This window comes from Petromyzon marinus, assembly GCF_048934315.1.
Source record: "Petromyzon marinus isolate PM22_M1 ecotype Great Lakes invasive population chromosome 67 unlocalized genomic scaffold, UKy_Petmar_22M1.pri1.0 chr67_unloc.2, whole genome shotgun sequence".
Classification (NCBI taxonomy): Eukaryota; Metazoa; Chordata; class Hyperoartia; order Petromyzontiformes; family Petromyzontidae; genus Petromyzon; species Petromyzon marinus.
In genome coordinates, this window is record NW_027422592.1 from 19,824 (window position 1) to 43,123 (window position 23,300).

A 23,300-nucleotide genomic window follows, 5' to 3' on the forward strand; every position below is an offset into this window, starting at 1 on the left:
CCGCTCACTCACTCACTCACTCGCTCACTCACCCACCACTCACTCTCTCACCCATCCACTCACTCACTCACCACTCACTCACCACTCACCCGCTCACTCACTCACTCACTCGCTCACTCACCCACCACTCACTCTCTCACCCATCCACTCACTCACTCACCACTCACTCACCACTCACCCGCTCACTCACTCACTCACTCGCCCACCAATCAATTACACACTAACTCACCGACTCACCCACTTAGCCACTCACCCACTCACTCACCCACTCAATCAATCACCCACCACACACCCACTCACTTACCTACTCACTCACTCATCCACACACTCACCCACCACACACCCACTCACTCACCCAACACTCACCCACCACTCACCCACCACTCACCCACCACTCACCCACTCACCCAGCACTTACCCACTCACCCACTCACTCATCCACTCACTCACTCAGTCACTCACCCACCACTCACCCACTCACTCATCTATCACTCACTCACTCAGCCACTTACTCATCCACTCACCCACTCACCCACCACACACCCACTCACTCATCCACACACTCACCCACCACACACCCACTCACTCACCCACTCACTCATCCACACACTCACCCACCACACACCTACTCACTCACCCACTCACGCACTCACTCACCCACTCACTCATCCACTCACCCACTCACTCACCCACTCACTCATCCACTCACTCATCCACTCACCCACCACCCACTCACTCACCCACTCACTCACCCACTCACTCACTCAGCCACTCACCCACCACTCACCCACTCACTCACCCCGCACTCACCCACTCACTCACCCACACTCATCCACCACTCACTCACTCATTCAGCCACTCACCCACTCACTCACCCACTCACTCACCCACTCACCCACCACACACCCACTCACCCACTCACTCACCCACTCACTCGCCCACTCACGCACTCACTCACCCACTCACTCATCCACTCACGCACTCACCCACTCACTCATCTACTCACTTATCCACTCACCCACTACACACCCACTCACCCACTCACTCACCCACTCACTCACCCACTCACCCACTCACTCATCCACTCACCCACTCACTCATCCACTCACTCATCCACTCACTCATCCACTCACCCACTCACTCATCCACTCACTTATCCACTCACCCACTACACACCCACTCACCCACTCACTCACCCACTCACTCACTCATTCACCCACTCACTCACCCATTCACTCACTCACCCACTCACTCACCCACTCACCCACTCACTCACCCACTCACTCACTCACCCACCCAATCACTCACCCACCACTCACTCACTCACTCACCCACTCACTCACCCACCCACCGCACCTATTATGACGATATTTTGATATTTGATGTTATTGACATTGACGATGTTTATGACGCAGGTGATGATGTTGTTGATGACGATGTTGATGACGATGTTGTTGATTATGATGACGTTAATGACGATATTCTTAGCTCTTTCGGTAAAGTCACGTAGAAGGGAAACAATAAAATAATACAATAAAGTAATGAAATATATATTTTATTATTTTATTGTTTCCCTTCTACGTGACTTTACCGAAAGAGCTAAGAATATGAATTATTGCTGTTAATGACGATGTTGTTGATTATGATGACGTTGATGATGTTGTTGATGACGATGTTGATGAGGATGTTGTTAATTATTTAGCTATTGATGATGTTGTTGATGACGAAGTTGATGACGATGTTGTTGATTATGATGACGTTGATGATGTTGTTGATGACGATGTTGATGACGATGTTGTTGATTATTTAGCTGTTGATGATGTTGTTGATGTTGTCGATGTTAATTATGTTGTTAATGATGTTGATGTTGATGATGTTGTTGATGTTGTTGATGTTGTTGGTGTTGATGTTGATGTTGTTGATGTTGATTATGTTGTTGTTGATGTTGTTGATGCTGTTGATGATGTTGTTGATGTTGATGATGATGTTGATGTTGTTGATGATGTTGATGTTGTTGATGTTGTTGTTGATGTTGATGATGATGTTGATGTTGTTTATGTTGTTGATGTTGTTGATGATGTTGTTGATGTTTATGATCATGTTGTTGTTGATGTTGAAGATGTTGTTGATGTTGATGATGTTGTTGATGTTGTTGATGTTGATGATGTTGTTGTTGATGTTGTTGATGTTGTTGTTGATGGTGTTGTTGATGTTGTTGTTGATGTTGTTGTTGTTGATGTTGTTGTTGATGTTGTTGTTGTTGATGTTGTTGATGTTGTTGATGTTGATGTTGTTGTTGTTGATGTTGTTGTTGTTGATGTTGTTGTTAATGTTGTTGTTGATGTTGTTGTTGTTGATGTTGTTGATGTTGATGTTGTTGATGTTGATGTTGTTGATGTTGATGTTGTTGTTGATGTTGTTGTTGATGTTGTTGTTGTTGATGTTGTTGATGTTGTTGATGTTGTTGGCAGGGACCCCCTGGCCCCGCTGGATCCCCTGGACTCCCTGGGAACGCGGTGAGCGGAGCGAGCCACTTTGGTTGTGGTGGTGGTTGTGGTGGTGGTTGTGGTGGTGGTGGTGGTTGTGGTGGTGGTGGTTGTGGTGGTGGTGGTGGTGGTTGTGGTGGTGGTGGTTGTTGTTGTTGTGATGATGGTAGTTGTGGTGGTTGTAATGATGGTGGTTGTTGTGATGGTGGTTGTTATGGTGGTTGTGATGGTGGTTGTGATGGTGGTGGTGGTGGTGGTTGTGATGGTGGTGGTTGTTATGTTGGTGGTGATGGTGGTTGTGATGATGGTGGTGGTTGTTGTGTTGGTGGTGGTGATGGTGGTTGTGATGATGGTGGTTGTTGTGGTTGTAATGATGGTGGTTGTTGTGATGGTGGTTGTTATGGTGGTTGTGATGGTGGTTGTGATGGTGGTGGTGTTTGTGATGGTGGTGATTGTTGTGTTGGTGGTGGTGGTTGTGATGATGGTAGTTGTGGTGGTTGTAATGATGGTGGTTGTTGTGATGGTGGTTGTCATGGTGGTTGTAATAATGGTGGTTGTGGTGATGGTGGTGGTGATGGTGGTTGTAATGATGGTGGTAGTGACGGTGGTGGTTGTTGTGATGATGGTGCTTGTGGTGGTTGTAATGATGGAGGTTGTTGTGATGGTGGTTGCGGTGATGTTGATGGTGGTTGTCTCGTTGTAGTGATGGTGGTGGTGGTTGTGGTTGTGGTGGTTGTTGTGATAGTGGTGGTTGTGATGGTGCTTGCTGTGATGGTGGTGGTTTTGATGGTGGTTGTGATGGTGGTGGTTGTTGTGATGATGGTGGTTTTGATGGTGGTTGTGATGGTGGTGGTTGTGGTGCTTGTTGTGATGGTGGTTGTTGTGATGGTGGATGCGGTGATGTTCATGGTTGTGGTGGTTGTAATGATGGTGGTTGTTGTGATGGTGATGGTGGTTGTAATGATCGTGGTTGTGATGGTGGTGGTTGTTGTGATGATGGTGGTTGTGGTGGTTGTTGTGATGGTGGTTGTTGTGATGGTGGTTGTTGTGATGGTGGTTGCAGTGATGTTGATGGTGGTTGCAGTGATGTTGATGGTGGTTGTAATTATGGTGGTTGTTGTGATGGTGGTTGCGGTGATGTTGATGGTTGTGGTGGTTGTAATGATGGTGGTTGTTATGATGGTGGTTGTCATGGTGGTTGTAATGATGGTGGTTGTGATGGTGGTGGTTGTTGTGATGGTGGTTACGGTGATGTTGATGGTGGTTGTCTCGTTGTTGTGATGGTGGTGGTTGTGGTGGTTGTTGTAATGGTGGTAGTTGTGATGGTGGTTGCTGTGATGGTGGTGGTGGTGATGGTGGTTGTAATGATGGTGGTGGTTGTGTTGGTGGTGGTTATTGTGATGATTGTGGTTGTGGTTGTTGTAATTATGGTCGTTGTAATGATGGTGGTTTGCGGTGATGTTGATGGTTGTGGTGGTGGTTGTGATGGTGGTGGTGGTTGTGATGGTGGTTGTGATGGTGGTGGTGGTTGTGATGGTGGTGGTTGTTGTGATGGTGGTGGTGATGGTGGTTGTAATGATGGTGGTTGTGATGGTGGTGGTTGTTGTGATGATGGTGGTTGTGGTGCTTGTTGTGATGGTGGTTACCGTGATGGTGGATGCGGTGATGTTCATGGTTGTGGTGGTTGTAATGATGGTGGTTGTTGTGATGGTGATGGTAATGGTGGTGGTAATGATGGTGGTGGTTGTGATGGTGGTGGTTGTTGTGATGATGGTGGTTGTGGTGGTTGTAATGATGGTGGTTGTGATGGTGGTTACGGTGATGTTGATGGTGGTTGTGGTGGTGGTTGTGATGGTGGTGGTTGTTGTGATGATGGTGGTTGTGGTGGTTGTAATGATGGTGGTTGTGATGGTGGTTACGGTGATGTATATTGGTGGTTGTGGTGGTGGTTGTGATGGTGGTGGTTGTTGTGATCATGGTGGTTGTGGTGCTTGTTGTGATGGTGGTTGTTGTGATGGTGGGTGCGGTGATGTTCATGGTTGTGGTGGTTGTAATTATGGAGGTTGTTGTAATGGTGGTGGTGATGGTGGTTGTAATGATGGTGGTGGTTGTTGTGATGATGGTGGTTGTGGTGGTTGTATTGATGGTTGTTGTGATGGTGGTTGCGGTGATGTTGATGGTTGTGGTGGTGGTTGTGATGGTGTTGGTGGTTGTGATGGTGGTTGTGATGGTGGTGGTGGTTGTGATGATGGTGGTTGTGGTGGTTGTAATGATGGTGGTTGTGATGGTGGTTACGCTGATTTTGATGGTGGTTGTCTCGTTGTTGTGATGGTGGTGGTTGTGGTTGTGGTGGTTATTGTGATGGTGGTGGTTGTGATGGTGGTTGCTGTGATGGTGGTGGTTGTGATGGTGGTGGTTGTTGTGATGGTGGTGGTTGTGATGTTGGTTGCTATGATGATGGTGGTTGTGATGGTGGTTGTGGTGGTTGTTGTGATGGTGGTTGCGGTGATGTTGATGGTGGTTGTCTTGTTGTTGTGATGGTGGTGTTTGTGGTTGTGGTGGTTGTTGTGATGGTGGTGGTTGTAATCGTGGTTGCTGTGATGGTGGTGGTTGTGATGGTGGTTGTAATGATGGTGGTTGTTGTGATGGTGGTTGTTGTGATGGTGGTTGCGGTGATGTTGATGGTGGTTGTCTCGTTGTTGTATATTTATGCGTGTGTGTATTGTTGTGGCTATTGTGGTTGAATTGTTGTTGTGGTTATTGTGGTTGAATTGTTGTTGTGGTTGTTGTGGTTGTGCAGGGATTGCCGGGCACTCCAGGGTTTCCGGGATCCAAAGTGAGCGTCAACATCAACAACATCACCACCACCATCATCAACATCATCAACAACATCACAACCATCACCACCATTACCACCATCACTAACACCACCATCACCACCATCACCACCAACATCACCACCACCATTACCACCACCATCATCAACATCATCACCACCATCACCACCATTACCACCATCACCACCGCCATCACCACCATCACCACCATCATCAACAACATCATCACCACCACCACCATCACCACCACCATCACCACCATCAACAACATCATCACCACCATCACCACCATCATCAACAACATCACCACCACCACCATCACCACCACCATCAACAACATCACCACCACCATTACCACCACCATCACCACCATCATCAACAACATCACCACCACCATCACCACCACCATCACCACCATCATCAACAACATCACCACCACCATCACCACCACCATCACCACCATCATCATCAACAACATCACCACCACCATCACCACCACCATCACCACCACCATCACCACCACCATCACCACCACCATCACTCCCATCACCACCATCACTAACACCACCATCACCACCATCACCACCAACATCACCACCATCATCAACAACATCACCACCACCATCATCAACAACATCACCACCACCATCACCACCACCATCACCACCATTACCACCACCATTACCACCACCATCATCACTAACACCACCATCACCATCACCACCACCACCATCACTACCACCACCATCACTACCACCACCATCACCACCACCATCACTACCACCACCACCATCACTACCACCATCACCACCACCATCACCACCACCATCATCACTACCACCATCACAACCATTTCCACCACCATCACCACCATCACCACCACCATCACCACCACCATCACCACCATCACCACCACCATCACTACCACCACCATCACCACCACCATCATCACCATCATCACCATCATCATCACCACCATCACCACCACCATTACCACCACCATCACCACCACCATCACCACCAGCATCACCACCATCACCACCACCATCACCACCACCATCACCACCACCATCACCATTACCACCACCATTGCCACCACCACCATCACTACCACCACCATCACCACCACCATCACAACCATCTTCACAATCATCACCACCATCGCTACCACCACCATCACCACCACCATCACCACCACCATCACCACCACCATCACCACCATTACCACCACCACCATCACTACCACCACCATCACCACCACCATCATCACCACCACCATCATCACTACCACCATTACAACCATTACCACCACCATCACCACCATCACCACCACCACCATAACCACCACCACCATCACCACCACCATCACCACCACCATCATCACCACCATCACAACCACCATCACCACCACCATCACCACCAACACCATTACCATCATCACTACCACCATCACCACCATTACCACCACCATCACTACCACCACCATCACCACCATCATCACCACCACCATCACTACCACCATCACTACCACCATCACCACCATTACCACCACCATCACCACCACCATCACCACCATTACCACCACCACCATCACCACCATTACCACCACCACCATCACCACCACCTCCATCACCACCAGCACCATCACCATCACCACCACCATTACCACCACCACCATCACTACCACCACCATCACCGCCACTATCACCACCACCACCATCATCACCACCACCATCACTACCATTGCCATCACCACCATCACCACCACCTTCGCCCATCATCACTACCACCATCTGTCTGTGTATGTGTCTGTCTGTGTGTGTGTCTATCTGTGTGTGTCTATCTGTGTGTGTCTTGTCTATCTGTGTGTGTGTGTGTCTGTCTGTCCTGTGTGTATGTCTGTCTGTGTGTGTGTCTGTGCTGTTCTGTGTGTGTGTATCTGTGTGTGTCTGTCTATCTGTCTGTGTGTGTGTCTGTCTGTCTGTGTGTATGTCTATCTGTGTGTGTGTCTGTGCGTGTGTCTGTCTGTGTGTGTGTATCTGTGTGTCTATCTGTCTGTGTGTGTCTGTCTGTGTGTCTGTCTCTGTGTGTGTCTATCTGTGTGTCTGTCTGTGTGTGTATCTATCTGTGTGTGTGTCTGTCTGTGTGTGTGTGTCTGTCTGTGTGTGTGTCTGTGTGTTTCTGTGTGTCTACCTGTGTGTGTCTATCTTTGTGTGTCTTTGTGTGTCTGTCTATCTGTGTGTGTCTATTTGTTTGTCTGTCTGTGTGTGTGTCTGTGTGTGTGTCTATTTGTGTGTGTGTCTGTCTGTGTGTGTCTATCTGTGTGTGTGTCTGTGTGTCTATCTGTGTGTGTCTGTGTGTGTGTCTGTGTGTGTCTGTGTGTCTATCTGTATGTGTGTCTATCTGTGTATGTGTCTGTGTGTGTCTGTCTATGTGTGTGTGTGTCTGTGTGTGTGTTTGTGTGTGTGTGTCTGTGTGTGTGTCTGTATGTGTGTGTGTCTATGTGTGTGTGTGTCTGTGTGTGTCTGTGTGTGTGTCTGTGTGTGTCTGTGTGTGTGTCTGTGTGTGTCTGTGTGTGTGTCTGTGTGTGTCTATGTGTGTGTGTCTGGCTGTGTGTGTGTCTGTGTGTGTGTGTCTATGTGTGTGTTTGTCTGTGTATGTGTCTATGTGTGTGTCTATGCGTGTGTGTGTCTGTGTGTGTCTGTGTGTGTGTGTGTCACTGTGTGTGTCTGTGTGTGTGTGTCACTGTGTGTGTCTGTGTGTGTGTCTGTGTGTGTGTGTCACTGTGTGTGTCTGTGTGTGTGTGTCAATGTGTGTGTCTGTGTGTGTGTCTGTGTGTCTGTGTGTGTGTCACTGTGTGTGTCTGTGTGTGTGTCACTGTGTGTGTCTGTGTGTGTGTCTGTGTGTGTGTGTGTGTCACTGTGTGTGTCTGTGTGTGTCTCTGTGTGTGTCACTGTGTGTGTCTGTGTGTGTGTCTGTGTGTGTGTGTCACTGTGTGTGTCTGTGTGTGTGTCTGTGTGTGTGTGTCACTGTGTGTGTCTGTGTGTGTGTCTGTGTGTGTGTGTCACTGTGTGTGTGTCTGTGTGTGTGTGTCACTGTGTGTGTCTGTGTGTGTGTGTGTCTGTGTGTGTGTGTTTCTCTCCCCAGGGAAATATGGGCCTGCGTTTTGAAGGGTCGAAAGGCGACAAGGTGAGTGAGTGTGAGTGAGTGTGAGTGAGTGTGAGTGAGTGTGAGTGAGTGAGTTAGTGTGAGTGAGTATGAGTTAGTGTGAGTGAGACAGTGTGAGAGAGTGAGTGTGAGAGAGTGTGAGAGAGTGTGAGTGAGTGAGTGTGAGTGAGTGTGAGTTAGTGTGAGTGTGAGTTAGAGATTGTGAGTTCGAGAGTGTGAGTGAGTGTGAGTGAGTGAGTGTGAGTTAGAGTGAGTGTGAGTGAGTGTGAGTGTTGTGTGAGTGAATGTGAGTGAGTGAGTGTGAGTGAGTGAATGCGAGTGTGAGTGTGAATGAGTGTGAGTGTGAGTGAGTTAGAGAGTGTGAGTGAGTGTGAGTGAGAGTGAGTGTGAGTTAGTGTGAGTGAGTGTGAGTGAGTGAGTGTGAGTGTGAGTGAGTGTGAGTTAGTGTGAGTGAGTGTGAGTTAGAGAGTGTGAGTGAGAGTGAGTGAGTGTGAGTGAGTGAGTGTGAGTGAGTGAATGTGAGTGAGTGTGAGTGAGTGAGTGTGAGTTAGAGAGTGTAAGTGAGTGTGAGTGAGTGTGAGTGAGTGAGTGTGAGTGAGTGTGAGTGAGTGTGAGTGAGTGTGAGTGAGTGAGTGTGAGTGAGTGTGAGTTAGTGTGAGTGAGTGTGAGTGAGTGTGAGTAAGAGAGTGTGAGTGAGTGTGAGTGAGTGTGAGTGAGTGAGTGTGAGTGAGTGTGAGTGAGTGTGAGTGAGTGAGTGTGAGTGAGTGTGAGTGAGTGTGAGTGAGTGAGTGTGAGTGAGTGTGAGTGAGTGAGTGAGTGTGAGTGAGTGTGAGTGAGTGAGTGTCATTGTGAGTGAGTGTGAGAGAGTGTGAGTGAGTTTGAGTGAGTGAGTGTGAGTGAGTGAGTGAGTGTGAGTGAGTGTGAGTGTGAGAGATTGTGTGAGAGTGTCAAGAGAGTGTGAATGAGTTTGAGTGAGTGAGTGAGTGTGAGTGAGTGAGTGTGAGTGAGTGTGAGTGAGTGTGAGTGAGTGAGTGTGAGTGAGTGTGAGTGAGTGAGTGTGATTGAGTGTGAGTGAGTGTCATTGTGAGTGAGTGTGATTGAGTGCAAGTGAGTGAGTGTCATTGTGAGAGAGTGTGAGTGAGTGTGAGTGAGTTTGAGTGAGTTTGAGTGAGTTTGAGTGAGTGAGAGAGTGCAAGTGAGTGTGAGAGAGTGTGAGTGAGTGAGTGTGAGTGAGTGTGAGTGAGTCAGTGTGAGTGAGTGTGAGTGAGTCAGTGTGAGTGAGAGAGTGTGAGAGAGTGTGAGTGAGTGTGAGTGAGTGAGTGTCATTGTGAGTGAGTGTGAGTGAGTGTGATTGGGTGTCATTGTGAGTGAGTGTGAGTGAGTGTGAGTGAGTGTCATTGTGAGTGAGTGTGAGTGAGTGAGTGTTATTGTGAGTGAGTGTGATTGAGTGTGAGTGAGTGTCATTGTGAGTGAGTGTGAGTGAGTGTCATTGTGAGTGAGTGTGAGTGAGTGTGAGTGAGTGAGTGTCATTGTGAGAGAGTGTGAGAGAGTGTGAGTGAGTGAGTGTGAGTGAGTGTGAGTGAGTGAGTGTCATTGTGAGTGAGTATGAGTGAGTGTTGCAAAACAACCCCCTACCTCCTGGTGGTCCCGGACGGGCAACGCTGTCGTGGACAGTGCTGTGGGGGGAGGGCCAATTCCGATTGGCCTCTGTGACCACCACAATGGCTAAATGGGGGCTCTAGATGGGTGTGAGGGGCTGGTAACCCCTCCACCTTCAATACATTACCACTAAACCACGACTGAAATATCTAACTAATAAACTTTTGCCGGAGACCCCGGGGGGACAGGCGTTCATGACGTCTCCCCTGGCCAAACCCCAATTTTCGGAGCCAGGAGATTGAATCTCTACCCTCGGGGCTCCTCCAGAAACAACGAAAAGCCACTACGGGTGGCCACGTGGAATGTTCGAACGCTCACTGCAGAGGAGAGGCTGCCACTCCTCTGTCGGGAGCTGGACCGGTACCGCCTGGATCTCTGTGGCATTCAGGAGATCCGGTGGACCGGCTCTGGCTCCTGCCACCATGAGGGGTGGACAGTCCTCCACTCGGGGCAGCAGACTGCCAAACAACAGGGTGTGGCTCTTCTTCTGAACAATAGAATGAAGGAGGCGTGGGAGCGTGGCGGTGAGGTGTGGGAAGCTGTAAGCCCCAGGCTACTTTGGACTCGCCTTCTCATCAACCGGAGGCGAGGAGTGGTGGTCGTGGTTACTTATGCCCCCACCGAAGACGAACATCCGTGGAGGGATGCAGGCAAGGCCGATAAGTCAGATGCCTTCTATGACCTTCTGTCACAGGTGCTGGCTAAAGTGGCCCCTCGGGATAGAGTCATCATGTTGGGTGACTTCAATGCCCGAGTTGGTCATGATGCTGGCACCTGGTCTGGAGTGATTGGAGGGCATGGGCCAGATCAGCTCAATAACAACGGTAGGAAGCTGCTAGATTTTTGTGCAGCCCATGGGCTTGTAATTACCAACATTTTGATTTAAAGCTTTCGTGACTGCAGTAATTCATATTCTTAGTTTTTTTCGGTAAAGTCACGTTGAAGAGAAACAACAAAATAATAAAATATATATAAAACAATAAAAAATTCTCACGACGTTTCGACCGTTTGAGTTATGGTCGAAACGTCGTGAGATTTTTTTTATTGTTTTATATATATTTTATTATTTTGTTGTTTCTCTTCAACGTGACTTTACTGAAAAAACTAAGAATATGAATACCAATACGCTGTTCCGGCATCGGCGCATCCACACAACATCATGGATGCATGCCGGATCCAAGCAAGAACATCTGCTGGACTACATAGTGACGGACCAGCGGATGCGAGCCATGTCCTTGACACCAGGGCCTACCGTGGAGCTGATCTGCCCTCTGACCATCGACTAGTCATCTGTAAGATGCGCCTGCCATTCTTCCACAGGCCCACTTTAATCGGCTACAGAATCCCACGTCAGAGAATGAGGAGGCTTACCGCAGCCTTCGCTCGGAGGTTCGGAGAGCCCTGAGGCGCTGCAAGGATGGGTGGTGGTCGCGGGTTGCTGAGGAGATGGAGTCTGCCTCAGTGGCCCGCGATCACAAATCCCTATTTAACTCCATCAAAAAAGTAACCTGCAGCGCCACATCTGTTACCATCATTAGGGGAAAAACGGTGATCCAATCTCCGACCCCCAGGAACAGGTTTGCAGATTTGCTGGGCATTTCTGTGAGGTCCTGGGGGAGGGGAAATTCCTCAGCCAGGAAAACATCGTGGCACAAAGTGGGGATGACCCTGCTGAGGCTGCGGTGCCTCAAATATTGGAAGAAGTCACCCCCTGTGAGTGGCTGGCTGAGGTGCCATCTGTTGAGGAAGTGCTGAAGGCGATCCGGAGTCTGAGACCAGGAAACGCACCGGGCAGAGATGATCTCCCAAGCGAAATGCTGAGGGAGGGTGGCGTTTGTGCACAGACTGTCCTACATGACATCATAACAACAGTTTGGACCACTGGACGGGTTCCACAGGACTGGAAGGATGCCCTGGTGGTCCCCCTTTTTAAGAAGGGGGACCGCACAGACTGTAACAACTACAGGGGCATCTCACTCCTCAGTGTGCCGGGAAAGGTCCTGGCAAGGATTATTCAACATCACCTTGCTAGGCATGCTGAGGAGAGGCTTGCGGAGCCCCAATGCGGTTTCAGGAAAGGGCGGTCCTGCACAGATGCCATATTTTCTGTCCGTCTGCTACAGCAGAGGTGTAGCGAATTCCAACAAGACCTACATCTCTGCTTTATTGACCTGGTCAAGGCCTATGATACCATCAGTAGGCCTGGGCTCTGGGTTGTTCTTCGTGCTTTTGGAGTCCCTGACCCCCTGCTCACGATCATTAAGGCCCTTCATGATGGTGAGCTGGCTCCGGGAGTTGGAGCCATTCCCTGTACACTTTGGGGTGCGACAGGGATGTTCTCTGTCTCCCACATTATTTAACATCTATTTTGACCACGTAGTTCGTGAAGCCTTCAATAGCTGTACCGGGGGAATCTCCATATGGTACAGATATAATGGGAGGCTGATCGATGCCCGGTGCGGTCAAGGGATGGCTCCCTATTGCTCAACCACATTATGTATGCCGATGATTTGGTAATAGCTGCTCAGTCAGAGGAGGAGTTGGAGACGCTGCTGCTGAGACTGGAGCGTGCCACTAAGAGGTGGGGCCTTACCATCAGCCCCACTAAAACTAAGCACCTGCCTGGGTATTTTGTACCATCGGGCACTCCACCCCCACAACTCCCAATCGGTGATGGGGCAGTTTTGGAGAGAGTGGAGAGTTTCCCATACCTGGGCAGTGTGCTTATGACCGACTCCAGTTTAACAGCAGAGGTCTCACTCCGAATCAGCCGAGCGGCAAGAGTGGTGAGTGGTGAGTGTGGTGAGTGGTGAGTGTGGTGAGTGGTGAGTGTCTGTGTTTCACTCAGGGTGAGCGTGGTAAAAGTGGTGAGTGGTGAGTGTGGTGAGTGGTGAGTGTCTGTGTTTCACTCAGGGTGAGCGTGGTGTGTGTGGTGAGTGGTAAGAGTGGTGAGTGGTGAGTGTGCTGAGTGGAGAGTGGTGAGTGTGGTGAGTGGTGAGTGGTGAGTGTCTATGTTTCACTCAGGGTGAGCGTGGTGAGAGTGGTGAGTGTGCTGAGTGGTGAGTGGTGAGTGTGGTGAGTGTGCTGAGTGGTGAGTGCGGTGAGTGGTGAGTGTCTGTGTTTCACTCAGGGTGAGCGTGGTGTGTGTGGTGAGTGGTGAGTGTGTTGAGTGGTGAGTGTGGTGAGTGGTGAGTGGTGAGTGTCTGTGTTTCACTCAAGGTGAGCGTGGTGAGAGTGGTGAGTGTGGTGAGTGGTGAGTGTGGTGAGTGGTGAGTGTCTGTGTTTCACTCAGGGTGAGCGTGGTGAGAGTGGTGAGTGGTGAGTGTGTTGAGTGGTGAGTGTGTTGAGTGGTGAGTGGTGAGTGTGGTGAGTGGTGAGTGTCTGTGTCTCACTCAGGGTGAGTGGTAAGAGTGGTGAGTGGTGAGTGTGCTGAGTGGTGAGTGTCTGTGTTTCACTCAGGGTGAGTGGTAAGAGTGGTGAGTGGTGAGTGTGGTGAGTGGTGAGTGTCTGTGTCTCACTCAGGGTGAGCGTGGTGAGAGTGGTGAGTGTGGTGAGTGGTGAGTGTGGTGAGTGTGGTGAGTGGTGAGTGTGTTGAGTGGTGAGAGTGGTGAGTGGTGAGTGTGCTGAGTGGTGAGTGTCTGTGTTTCACTCAGGGTGAGCGTGGTGAGAGTGGTGAGTGTGGTGAGTGGTGAGTGTGGTGAGTGTGGTGAGTGGTGAGTGTGGTGAGTGGTGTGTTTGGTGAGTGTGGTGAGTGTGGTGAGTGGTGAGTGTCTGTGTTTCACTCAGGGTGAGCGTGGTGTGTGTGGTGAGTGGTGAGTGTGGTGAGTGGTGAGTGTCTGTGTCTCACTCAGGGTGAGCGTGGTGTGTGTGGTGAGTGGTGAGTGTGGTGAGTGGTGAGTGGTGAGTGTCTGTGTCTCACTCAGGGTGAGCGTGGTTTGTGTGCTGAGTGGTGAGTGGTGAGTGTCTGTGTCTCACTCAGGGTGAGCGTGGTTTGTGTGCTGAGTGGTGAGTGGTGAGTGTCTGTGTCTCACTCAGGGTGAGCGTGGTTTCCCTGGCCCACCTGGTGAGTCGTACGAGGTGGTGAGGCCTCCCGTGGTCATCATGGAACTCAAGGTGAGTGCTGCTCACCACTCACCACTCACCAGCTCATCACTCACCAGCTCACCACTCACCTCTCACCAGCTCACCACACACCTCTCACCACTCATTCAATCATCAACCACTAGCTCACCAATAAACAATCAATCACTCACCAGCTCACCACTCACCAGCTCACCAGCTTACCACTCACCACTCACCACTCACCTCTCACCAGCTCACCTCTCATTCACTCACCAGCTCACCACTCACCACTCACCACTCACCAGCTCACCACTCACCTCTCACCACTCACCACTCACCAGCTCAGCACTCACCTCTCACCACTCACCAGCTCACCACTCACCTCTCACCACTCATCAACCACTAACTCACCAATAACCAATCAATCACTCACCAGCTCACCACTCACCAGCTCACCACTCACCTCTCACCACTCATTCAATCACCAGCTCACCACTCACCACTCACCAGCTCACCACTCACCACTCACCAGCTCACCACTCACCAGCTCACCATTCACCAGCTCACCACTCACCACTCACCAGCTCACCACTCACCAGCTCACCACTCACCACTCATTCACTCACCAGCTCACCTCTCACCACTCACCAACTCACCACTCACCAGCTCACCACTCACCAGCTCACCACTCACCACTCATCCGCTCACCAGCTCACCTCTCACGACTCACCAACTCACCACTCACCACTCATTCACTCACCAACAACTAACTCACCACTAACCAATCAATCACTAACAACTCACCACTCACCTCTCATTCACTCACCAGCTCACCACCCACCACTCACCACTCAACACTCACCACTCGCCACTCACCACTCACCACTCATTCACTCACCAACCACTAACTCACCACTAACCAATCAATCACTAACCACTCACCACTCACCTCTCATTCACTCACCACTCACCAGCTCAACACTCACCAGCTCACCAGTCACCACTCACCAGCTCACCACTCACCACTCATTCACTCACCACTCATTCACTCACCAGCTCACCACTCACCAGCTCACCACTCACCAGCTCACCACTCACCAGCTCACCACTCACCACTCACCAGCTCACCACTCACCACTCACCTCCCACCACTCACCAGCTCACCACTCACCACTCACCTCTCACCACTCACCAGCTCACCACTCACCAGCTCACCACTCACCACTCATTCACTCACCACTCATTCACTCACCAGCTCACCACTCACCAGCTCACCACTCACCAGCTCACCACTCACCAGCTCACCACTCACCACTCACCAGCTCACCACTCACCACTCACCTCCCACCACTCACCAGCTCACCACTCACCACTCACCTCTCACCACTCACCAGCTCACCACTCACCAGCTCACCACTCACCTCTCACCACTCACCACTCATTCACTCACCAGCTCACCACTCACCAGCTCACCACTCACCAGCTCACCACTCACCAGCTCACCACTCACCTCTCACCACTCATTCACTCACCAGCTCACCACTCACCAACTCACCAGCTCACCAGCTGACCAGCTCACCACTCATTCACTCACCAGATCACCAGCTCACCACTCACCAGCTCACCACTCACCAGCTCACCACTCACCACTCACCAGCTCACCACACTCACCAGCTCACCACTCACGAACTCACCACTCACCAGCTCACCAGCTCACCAGCTCACCACTCACCAGCTCACCACTCACCACTCACCAGCTCACCACTCACCACTCACCACTCACCAGCTCACCACACTCACCAGCTCACCACTCACGAACTCACCGCTCACCAGCTCACCAGCTCACCAGCTCACCACTCACCAGCTCACCACTCACCAGCTCACCACTCACCACTCACCAGCTCACCAGCTCACCACTCACCAGGTCACCAGCTCACCAGCTTACCACTCACCAGCTCACCAGCTCACCAGCTCACCACTCACCAGCCCACCAGCTCACCACTCACCAGCTCACCACTCACCACTCACCACTCACCACTCACCAGCTCACCACTCACCACTCACCAGCTCACCAGCTCACCAGCTCACCACTCACCATCTCACCACTCACCACTCATCAGCTCACCAACTCACCACTCACCACTCACCAGCTCACCACTCACCAGCTCACCAGCTCACCACTCACCCCAGCACTTACAGAACAAACTTTGATTGTGAGGGATGCGATGGTGATGGTGGTGATGATGGTGATGGTGGTGGTGATGGTGATGATGGTGGTGATGGTGATGGTGGTGATGATGGTGATGGTGGTGATGATGGTGATGATGGTGATGATGGTTATGTGTGTGATGTGTGTGATGGTGATGATCATGGTGATGATGGTGATGGTGATGATGTGTGTGATGATGGTGATGATGGTGATGGTGGTGATGATGGTGATGATGGTGATGTGTGTGATGTGTGTGATGTGTGTGATGGTGATGATGGTGATGGTGATGATGGTGATGTGTGTGATGTGTGTGATGGTGATGGTGGTGATTATTGTGATGATGGTGATGATGGTGATGGTGATGATGGTGATGTGTGTGATGTGTGTGATGGTGATGGTGGTGATGATTGTGATGATGGTGATGATGGTGATGATGGTGATGATGGTGATGTGTGTGATGGTGATGATGGTGATGATGATGGTGATGATGATGGTGATGATAGTGATGGCGATGGTGATGATGGTGATGATGGTGATGATGATGGTGATGATGGTGATGGTGATGATGTGTGTGATGATGGTAATGATGGTCATGATGGTGATGTGTGTGATGGTGATGGTGATGATGGTGATGATGATGATGGTGATGATGGTGATGGTGATGATGATGGTTATGATGGTGATGGGGATGATGGTGATGGTGATGATGATGGTGATGATGGTGATGATGATGATGGTGATGTGTGTGATGGTGGTGATGATGGTGATGATGGTGATGTGTGTGATGTGTGTGATGGTGATGGTGGTGATGTGTGTGATGATGATAATGATGATGGTGATGATGGTGATGATATTGATGGTGATGATGATGCTGGTGCTGGTGATGATGATGGTAATGATGGTGATGGTGATGATGATGGTGATGATGGTGATGATGATCGTGATGATGGTGATGTGTGTGATGTGTGTGATGGTGATGATGGTGATGATGGTGATGTCTGTGATGTGTTTAATGGTGATGGTGGTGATGATGGTGATGATGGTGATGATGTTGATGTGTGTGATGGTGATGGTTGTGATGGTGATGATGGTGATGTGTGTGATGTGTGTGATGGTGATGGTGATGATGATGCTGATGATGGTGATGATGGTGATGTGTGTGATGTTGATATGTGTGATGGTGATCATGATGATGTGTGTGATGGTGATGATGGTGGTGATGATGATGGTGATGATGATGATGGTGATGATGGTGATGTGTGTGATGGTGATGATGATGATGATGCTGATGTGTGTGATGTTGATATGTGTGATGGTGATGATGATGATGTGTGTGATGGTGATGATGGTGGTGATGATGATGATGGTGGTGATGGTGATGTGTGTGATGGTGATGATGGTGATGATGATGATGGTGATGATGGTGATGATGATGGTGATGATGGTGATGTGTGTGATGTTGATATGTATGATGGTGATGATGATGATGATTTGTGTGACGATGATGATGATGGTGGTGATGGTGATGATGGTGATGATGGTGATGATGGTGATGTGGGTGATGGTGATGATAGTGATGATGATGGTGATGATGGTGATGGTGATGTGTGTGATGTGTTACAGGGGGAGAAAGGGGAGCCGGCAATTCCAGGATCAAGAGGACCTCCTGGATTTCCTGTAAGTACCTCACCACTCATCCCACTCATCACTCCCCCACTCACCACTCATCACTCACCACTCTCCCACTCACCACTCATCACTCACCATTCATCACTCATCCCACTCCACCACTCATCACTCCACCACTCATCACTCACCACTCCACCACTCATCACTCCACCACTCACCACTCACCACTCCACCACTCACCACTCACTACTTCCCCACTCACCACTCACCACTTTACCACTCACCACTCACCACTCCACCACTCCACCACTCCACCACTCACCACTCCACCACTCCACCACTCCACCACTCCACCACTCACCACTCCACCACTCCACCACTCACCACTCCACCACTCACCACTCCATCACTCACCACTCCACCACTCATCACTCCACCACTCATCACTCCACCACTCACCACTCATCACTCCACCACTCACCACTTTACCACTCACCACTCACCACTCCACCACTCCACCACTCACCACTCCACCACTCCACCACTCACCACTCACCACTCCACCACTCACTACTCACCACTTTACCACTCACCACTCACCACTCCACCACTCATCACTCCACCACTCCACCACTCACCACTCATCACTTACCACTCCACCACTCACCACTCATCACTCACCACTCCACCACTCCACCACTCCACCACTCATCACTCACCACTCCACCACTCCACCACTCACCACTCATCACTCACCACTCCACCACTCCACCACTCATCACTTACCACTCCATCGCTCATCACTCCACCACTCACCAGTCATCACTCACCACTCCACCACTCCACCACTCACCACTCCACCACTCCACCACTCACCACTCCACCACTCACCACTCATCACTCATCACTCACCACTCATCACTCATCACTCCACCACTCACCACTCATCACTCACCACTCCACCACTCACCACTCCACCACTCCACCACTCCACCACTCATCACTCACCACTCCACCACTCCACCACTCACCACTCATCACTCACCACTCATCACTCACCACTCATCACTCACCACTCCACCACTCACCACTCCACCACTCCACCACTCACCACTCATCACTCCACCACTCATCACTCACTACTCACCACTCACCACTCATCACTCACCACTCACCACTCCACCACTCACCACTCCAGCACTCATCACTCATCACTCACCACTCATCACTCACCACTCATCACTCACCACTCCACCACTCATCACTCCACCACTCACCACTCCACCACTAACCACTCATCACTCATCACTCACCACTCATCACTCGCCACTCCACCACTCATCACTCACCACTCATCACTCACCACTCATCACTCAACACTCCACCACTCACCACTCCACCACTCACCACTCATCAGTTCATCACTCATCACTCACCACTCATCACTCACCACTCATCACTCACCACTCCATCACTCACCACTCCACCACTCACCACTCATCAGTTCATCACTCATCACTCAACCACTCACCACTTCACCACTCACCACTCCACCACTCACCAATCATCACTGGGGGATCTTCACCTGGGGGATCTTTACCTGTGGGATCTTTACCTGGGGATCTTTACCTGGGGGATCTTCACCTGGGGGATCTTTACCTGGGGGATCTTTACCTGTGGGATCTTTACCTTGGGGATCTTTACCTGTGGGATCTTTACCTGGGGGATCTTCACCTGGGGGATCTTTACCTGGGGGATCTTTACCTGTGGGATCTTTACCTTGGGGATCTTTACCTGTGGGATCTTTACCTGGGGGATCTTCACCTGGGGGATCTTTACCTGGGGATCTTTACCTGGGGATCTTTACCTGGGGGATCTTTACCTGGGGGATCTTTACCTGGGGGATCTTTACCTGGGGGATCTTTACCTGTGGGATCTTTACCTGGGGGATCTTTACCTGGGGGATCTTTACCTGGGGGATCTTCACCTGGGGGATCTTTACCTGGGGATCTTTACCTGGGGATGTTCACCTGGGGGATCTTTACCTGGGGGATCTTTACCTGGGGATCTTTACCTGGGGGATCTTTACCTGGGGATGTTCACCTGGGGGATCTTTACCTGGGGATCTTTACCTGTGGGATCTTTACCTGGGGGATCTTTACCTGTGGGATCTTTACCTGGGGATCTTCACCTGGGGGATCTTTACCTGGGGATGTTCACCTGGGGGATCTTTACCTGGGGATCTTTACCTGTGGGATCTTTACCTGGGGATCTTCACCTGGGGGATCTTTACCTGGGGGATCTTTACCTGTGGGATCTTTACCTGGGGGATCTTTACCTGGGGATGTTCACCTGGGGGATCTTTACCTGGGGATCTTTACCTGTGGGATCTTTACCTGGGGGATCTTTACCTGTGGGATCTTTACCTGGGGATCTTCACCTGGGGGATCTTTACCTGGGGATGTTCACCTGGGGGATCTTTACCTGGGGATCTTTACCTGTGGGATCTTTACCTGGGGGATCTTCACCTGGGGGATCTTTACCTGGGGATCTTTACCTGGGGGATCTTTACCTGGGGATCTTTACCTGGGGGATCTTTACCTAGGGGATCTTTACCTGGGGGATCTTTACCTGGGGGATCTTTACCTGTGGGATCTTTATCTGGGGGATCTTTACCTGGGGGATCTTTACCTGGGGGATCTTCACCTGGGGGATCTTTACCTGGGGATCTTTACCTGGGGATCTTTACCTGGGGGATCTTTACCTGGGGGATCTTTACCTGGGGATGTTCACCTGGGGGATCTTTACCTGGGGGATCTTTACCTGGGGGATCTTTACCTGGGGGATCTTTACCTGTGGGATCTTTACCTGGGGGATCTTCACCTGGGGGATCTTTACCTGGGGGATCTTCACCTGGGGATGTTCACCTGGGGGATCTTTACCTGGGGGATGTTCACCTGGGGATCTTTACCTGGGGATCTTCACCTGGGGATCTTTACCTGGGGGATCTTTACCTGGGGATCTTTACCTGGGGATCTTCACCTGGGGGATCTTCACCTGGGGGATCTTTACCTGGGGATCTTTACCTGGGGGATCTTCACCTGGGGGATCTTTACCTGGGGATCTTTACCTGGGGGATGTTCACCTGGGGATCTTTACCTGGGGGATCTTTACCTGGGGGATCTTCACCTGGGGGATCTTCACCTGGGGATCTTCACCTGGGGGATCTTTACCTGGGGGATCTTTACCTGGGGATCTTTACCTGGGGGATCTTTACCTGGGGATCTTTACCTGGGGGATCTTTACCTGGGGATCTTTACCTGGGGGATCTTCACCTGGGGGATCTTCACCTGGGGATCTTTACCTGGGGATCTTCACCTGGGGGATCTTTACCTGGGGGATCTTTACCTGGGGGATGTTCACCTGGGGGATCTTCACCTGGGGGATCTTCACCTGGGGATCTTTACCTGGGGGATCTTTACCTGGGGGATCTTTACCTGGGGGATCTTCACCTGGGGATCTTTACCTGGGGGATCTTTACCTGTGGGATCTTTACCTGGGGGATCTTTACCTGGGGATCTTTACCTGGGGGATCTTTACCTGGGGGATCTTCACCTGGGGATCTTTACCTGGGGGATCTTTACCTGGGGGATCTTTACCTGGGGGATCTTTACCTGGGGATCTTCACCTGGGGGATCTTTACCTGGGGGATCTTCACCTGGGGATCTTTACCTGGGGGATCTTCACCTGGGGGATCTTTACCTGGGGGATCTTTACCTGGGGATCTTTACCTGGGGGATCTTTACCTGGGGGATCTTTACCTGGGGATGTTCACCTGGGGGATCTTTACCTGGGGGATCTTTACCTGGGGGATCTTTACCTGGGGGATCTTTACCTGTGGGATCTTTACCTGGGGGATCTTCACCTGGGGGATCTTTACCTGGGGGATCTTCACCTGGGGGATGTTCACCTGGGGATCTTTACCTGGGGGATCTTCACCTGGGGATCTTCACCTGGGGATCTTTACCTGGGGGATCTTTACCTGGGGATCTTTACCTGGGGATCTTCACCTGGGGGATCTTCACCTGGGGGATCTTTACCTGGGGATCTTTACCTGGGGGATGTTCACCTGGGGGATCTTCACCTGGGGGATCTTCACCTGGGGGATCTTTACCTGGGGGATGTTCACCTGGGGGATCTTCACCTGGGGGATCTTCACCTGGGGATCTTTACCTGGGGGATCTTTACCTGGGGGATCTTTACCTGGGGGATCTTCACCTGGGGATCTTTACCTGGGGGATCTTTACCTGTGGGATCTTTACCTGGGGGATCTTTACCTGGGGATCTTTACCTGGGGGATCTTCACCTGGGGATCTTTACCTGGGGGATCTTTACCTGGGGGATCTTTACCTGGGGGATCTTCACCTGGGGGATCTTTACCTGGGGGATCTTCACCTGGGGATCTTTACCTGGGGGATCTTTACCTGGGGGATCTTTACCTGGGGGATCTTCACCTGGGGATCTTTACCTGGGGGATCTTTACCTGGGGGATCTTTACCTGGGGGATATTTACCTGGGGGATGTTCACCTGGGGGATCTTCACCTGGGGGATCTTTACCTGGGGGATCTTTACCTGGGGGATCTTTACCTGGGGGATGTTCACCTGGGGGATCTTCACCTGGGGGATCTTTACCTGGGGGATCTTCACCTGGGGGAACTTTACCTGGGGGAACTTCACCTGGGGGATCTTTACCTGGGGGATCTTTACCTGTGGATCTTCACCTGGGGGATCTTTACCTGTGGGATCTTTACCTGGGGGATCTTCCCCTGGGGGATCTTTACCTGGGGGATCTTCACCTGGGGGATCTTCACCTGGGGGATCTTTACCTGGGGGATCTTTACCTGGGGGATCTTCACCTGGGGGAACTTTACCTGGGGATCTTTACCTGGGGGATCTTTACCTGGGGGATCTTTACCTGGGGGATCTTTACCTGGGGATCTTCACCTGGGGGATCTTTACCTGGGGATCTTCACCTGGGGGATCTTTACCTGGGGATCTTCACCTGGGGATCTTCACCTGGGGGATCTTTACCTGGGGGATCTTTACCTGGGGGATCTTCACCTGGGGGATCTTCACCTGGGGATCTTTACCTGGGGGATCTTCACCTGGGGGATCTTTACCTGGGGGATCTTTACCTGGGGGATCTTTACCTGGGGGATCTTTACCTGGGGGATCTTTACCTGGGGATC

At 50.9% G+C, this 23,300-nt stretch overlaps 1 protein-coding gene across 1 annotated transcript in view; it reads left to right on the forward strand.

Moving 5' to 3' along the window:
* The window catches only part of LOC116956744 (uncharacterized), a 191,195-nt gene that overhangs the window by 18,280 nt on the left and 149,615 nt on the right, over positions 1-23,300 (forward strand). The window contains exons 9-13 of the mRNA XM_076057983.1: positions 2,472-2,516; positions 5,287-5,322; positions 8,471-8,512; positions 14,186-14,263; positions 18,045-18,098. Of these exons, the coding sequence (XP_075914098.1) occupies positions 8,477-8,512; positions 14,186-14,263; positions 18,045-18,098 (168 nt within the window). The 5' untranslated portion in view covers positions 2,472-2,516; positions 5,287-5,322; positions 8,471-8,476. The remainder of the gene's footprint in view (positions 1-2,471; positions 2,517-5,286; positions 5,323-8,470; positions 8,513-14,185; positions 14,264-18,044; positions 18,099-23,300) is intronic.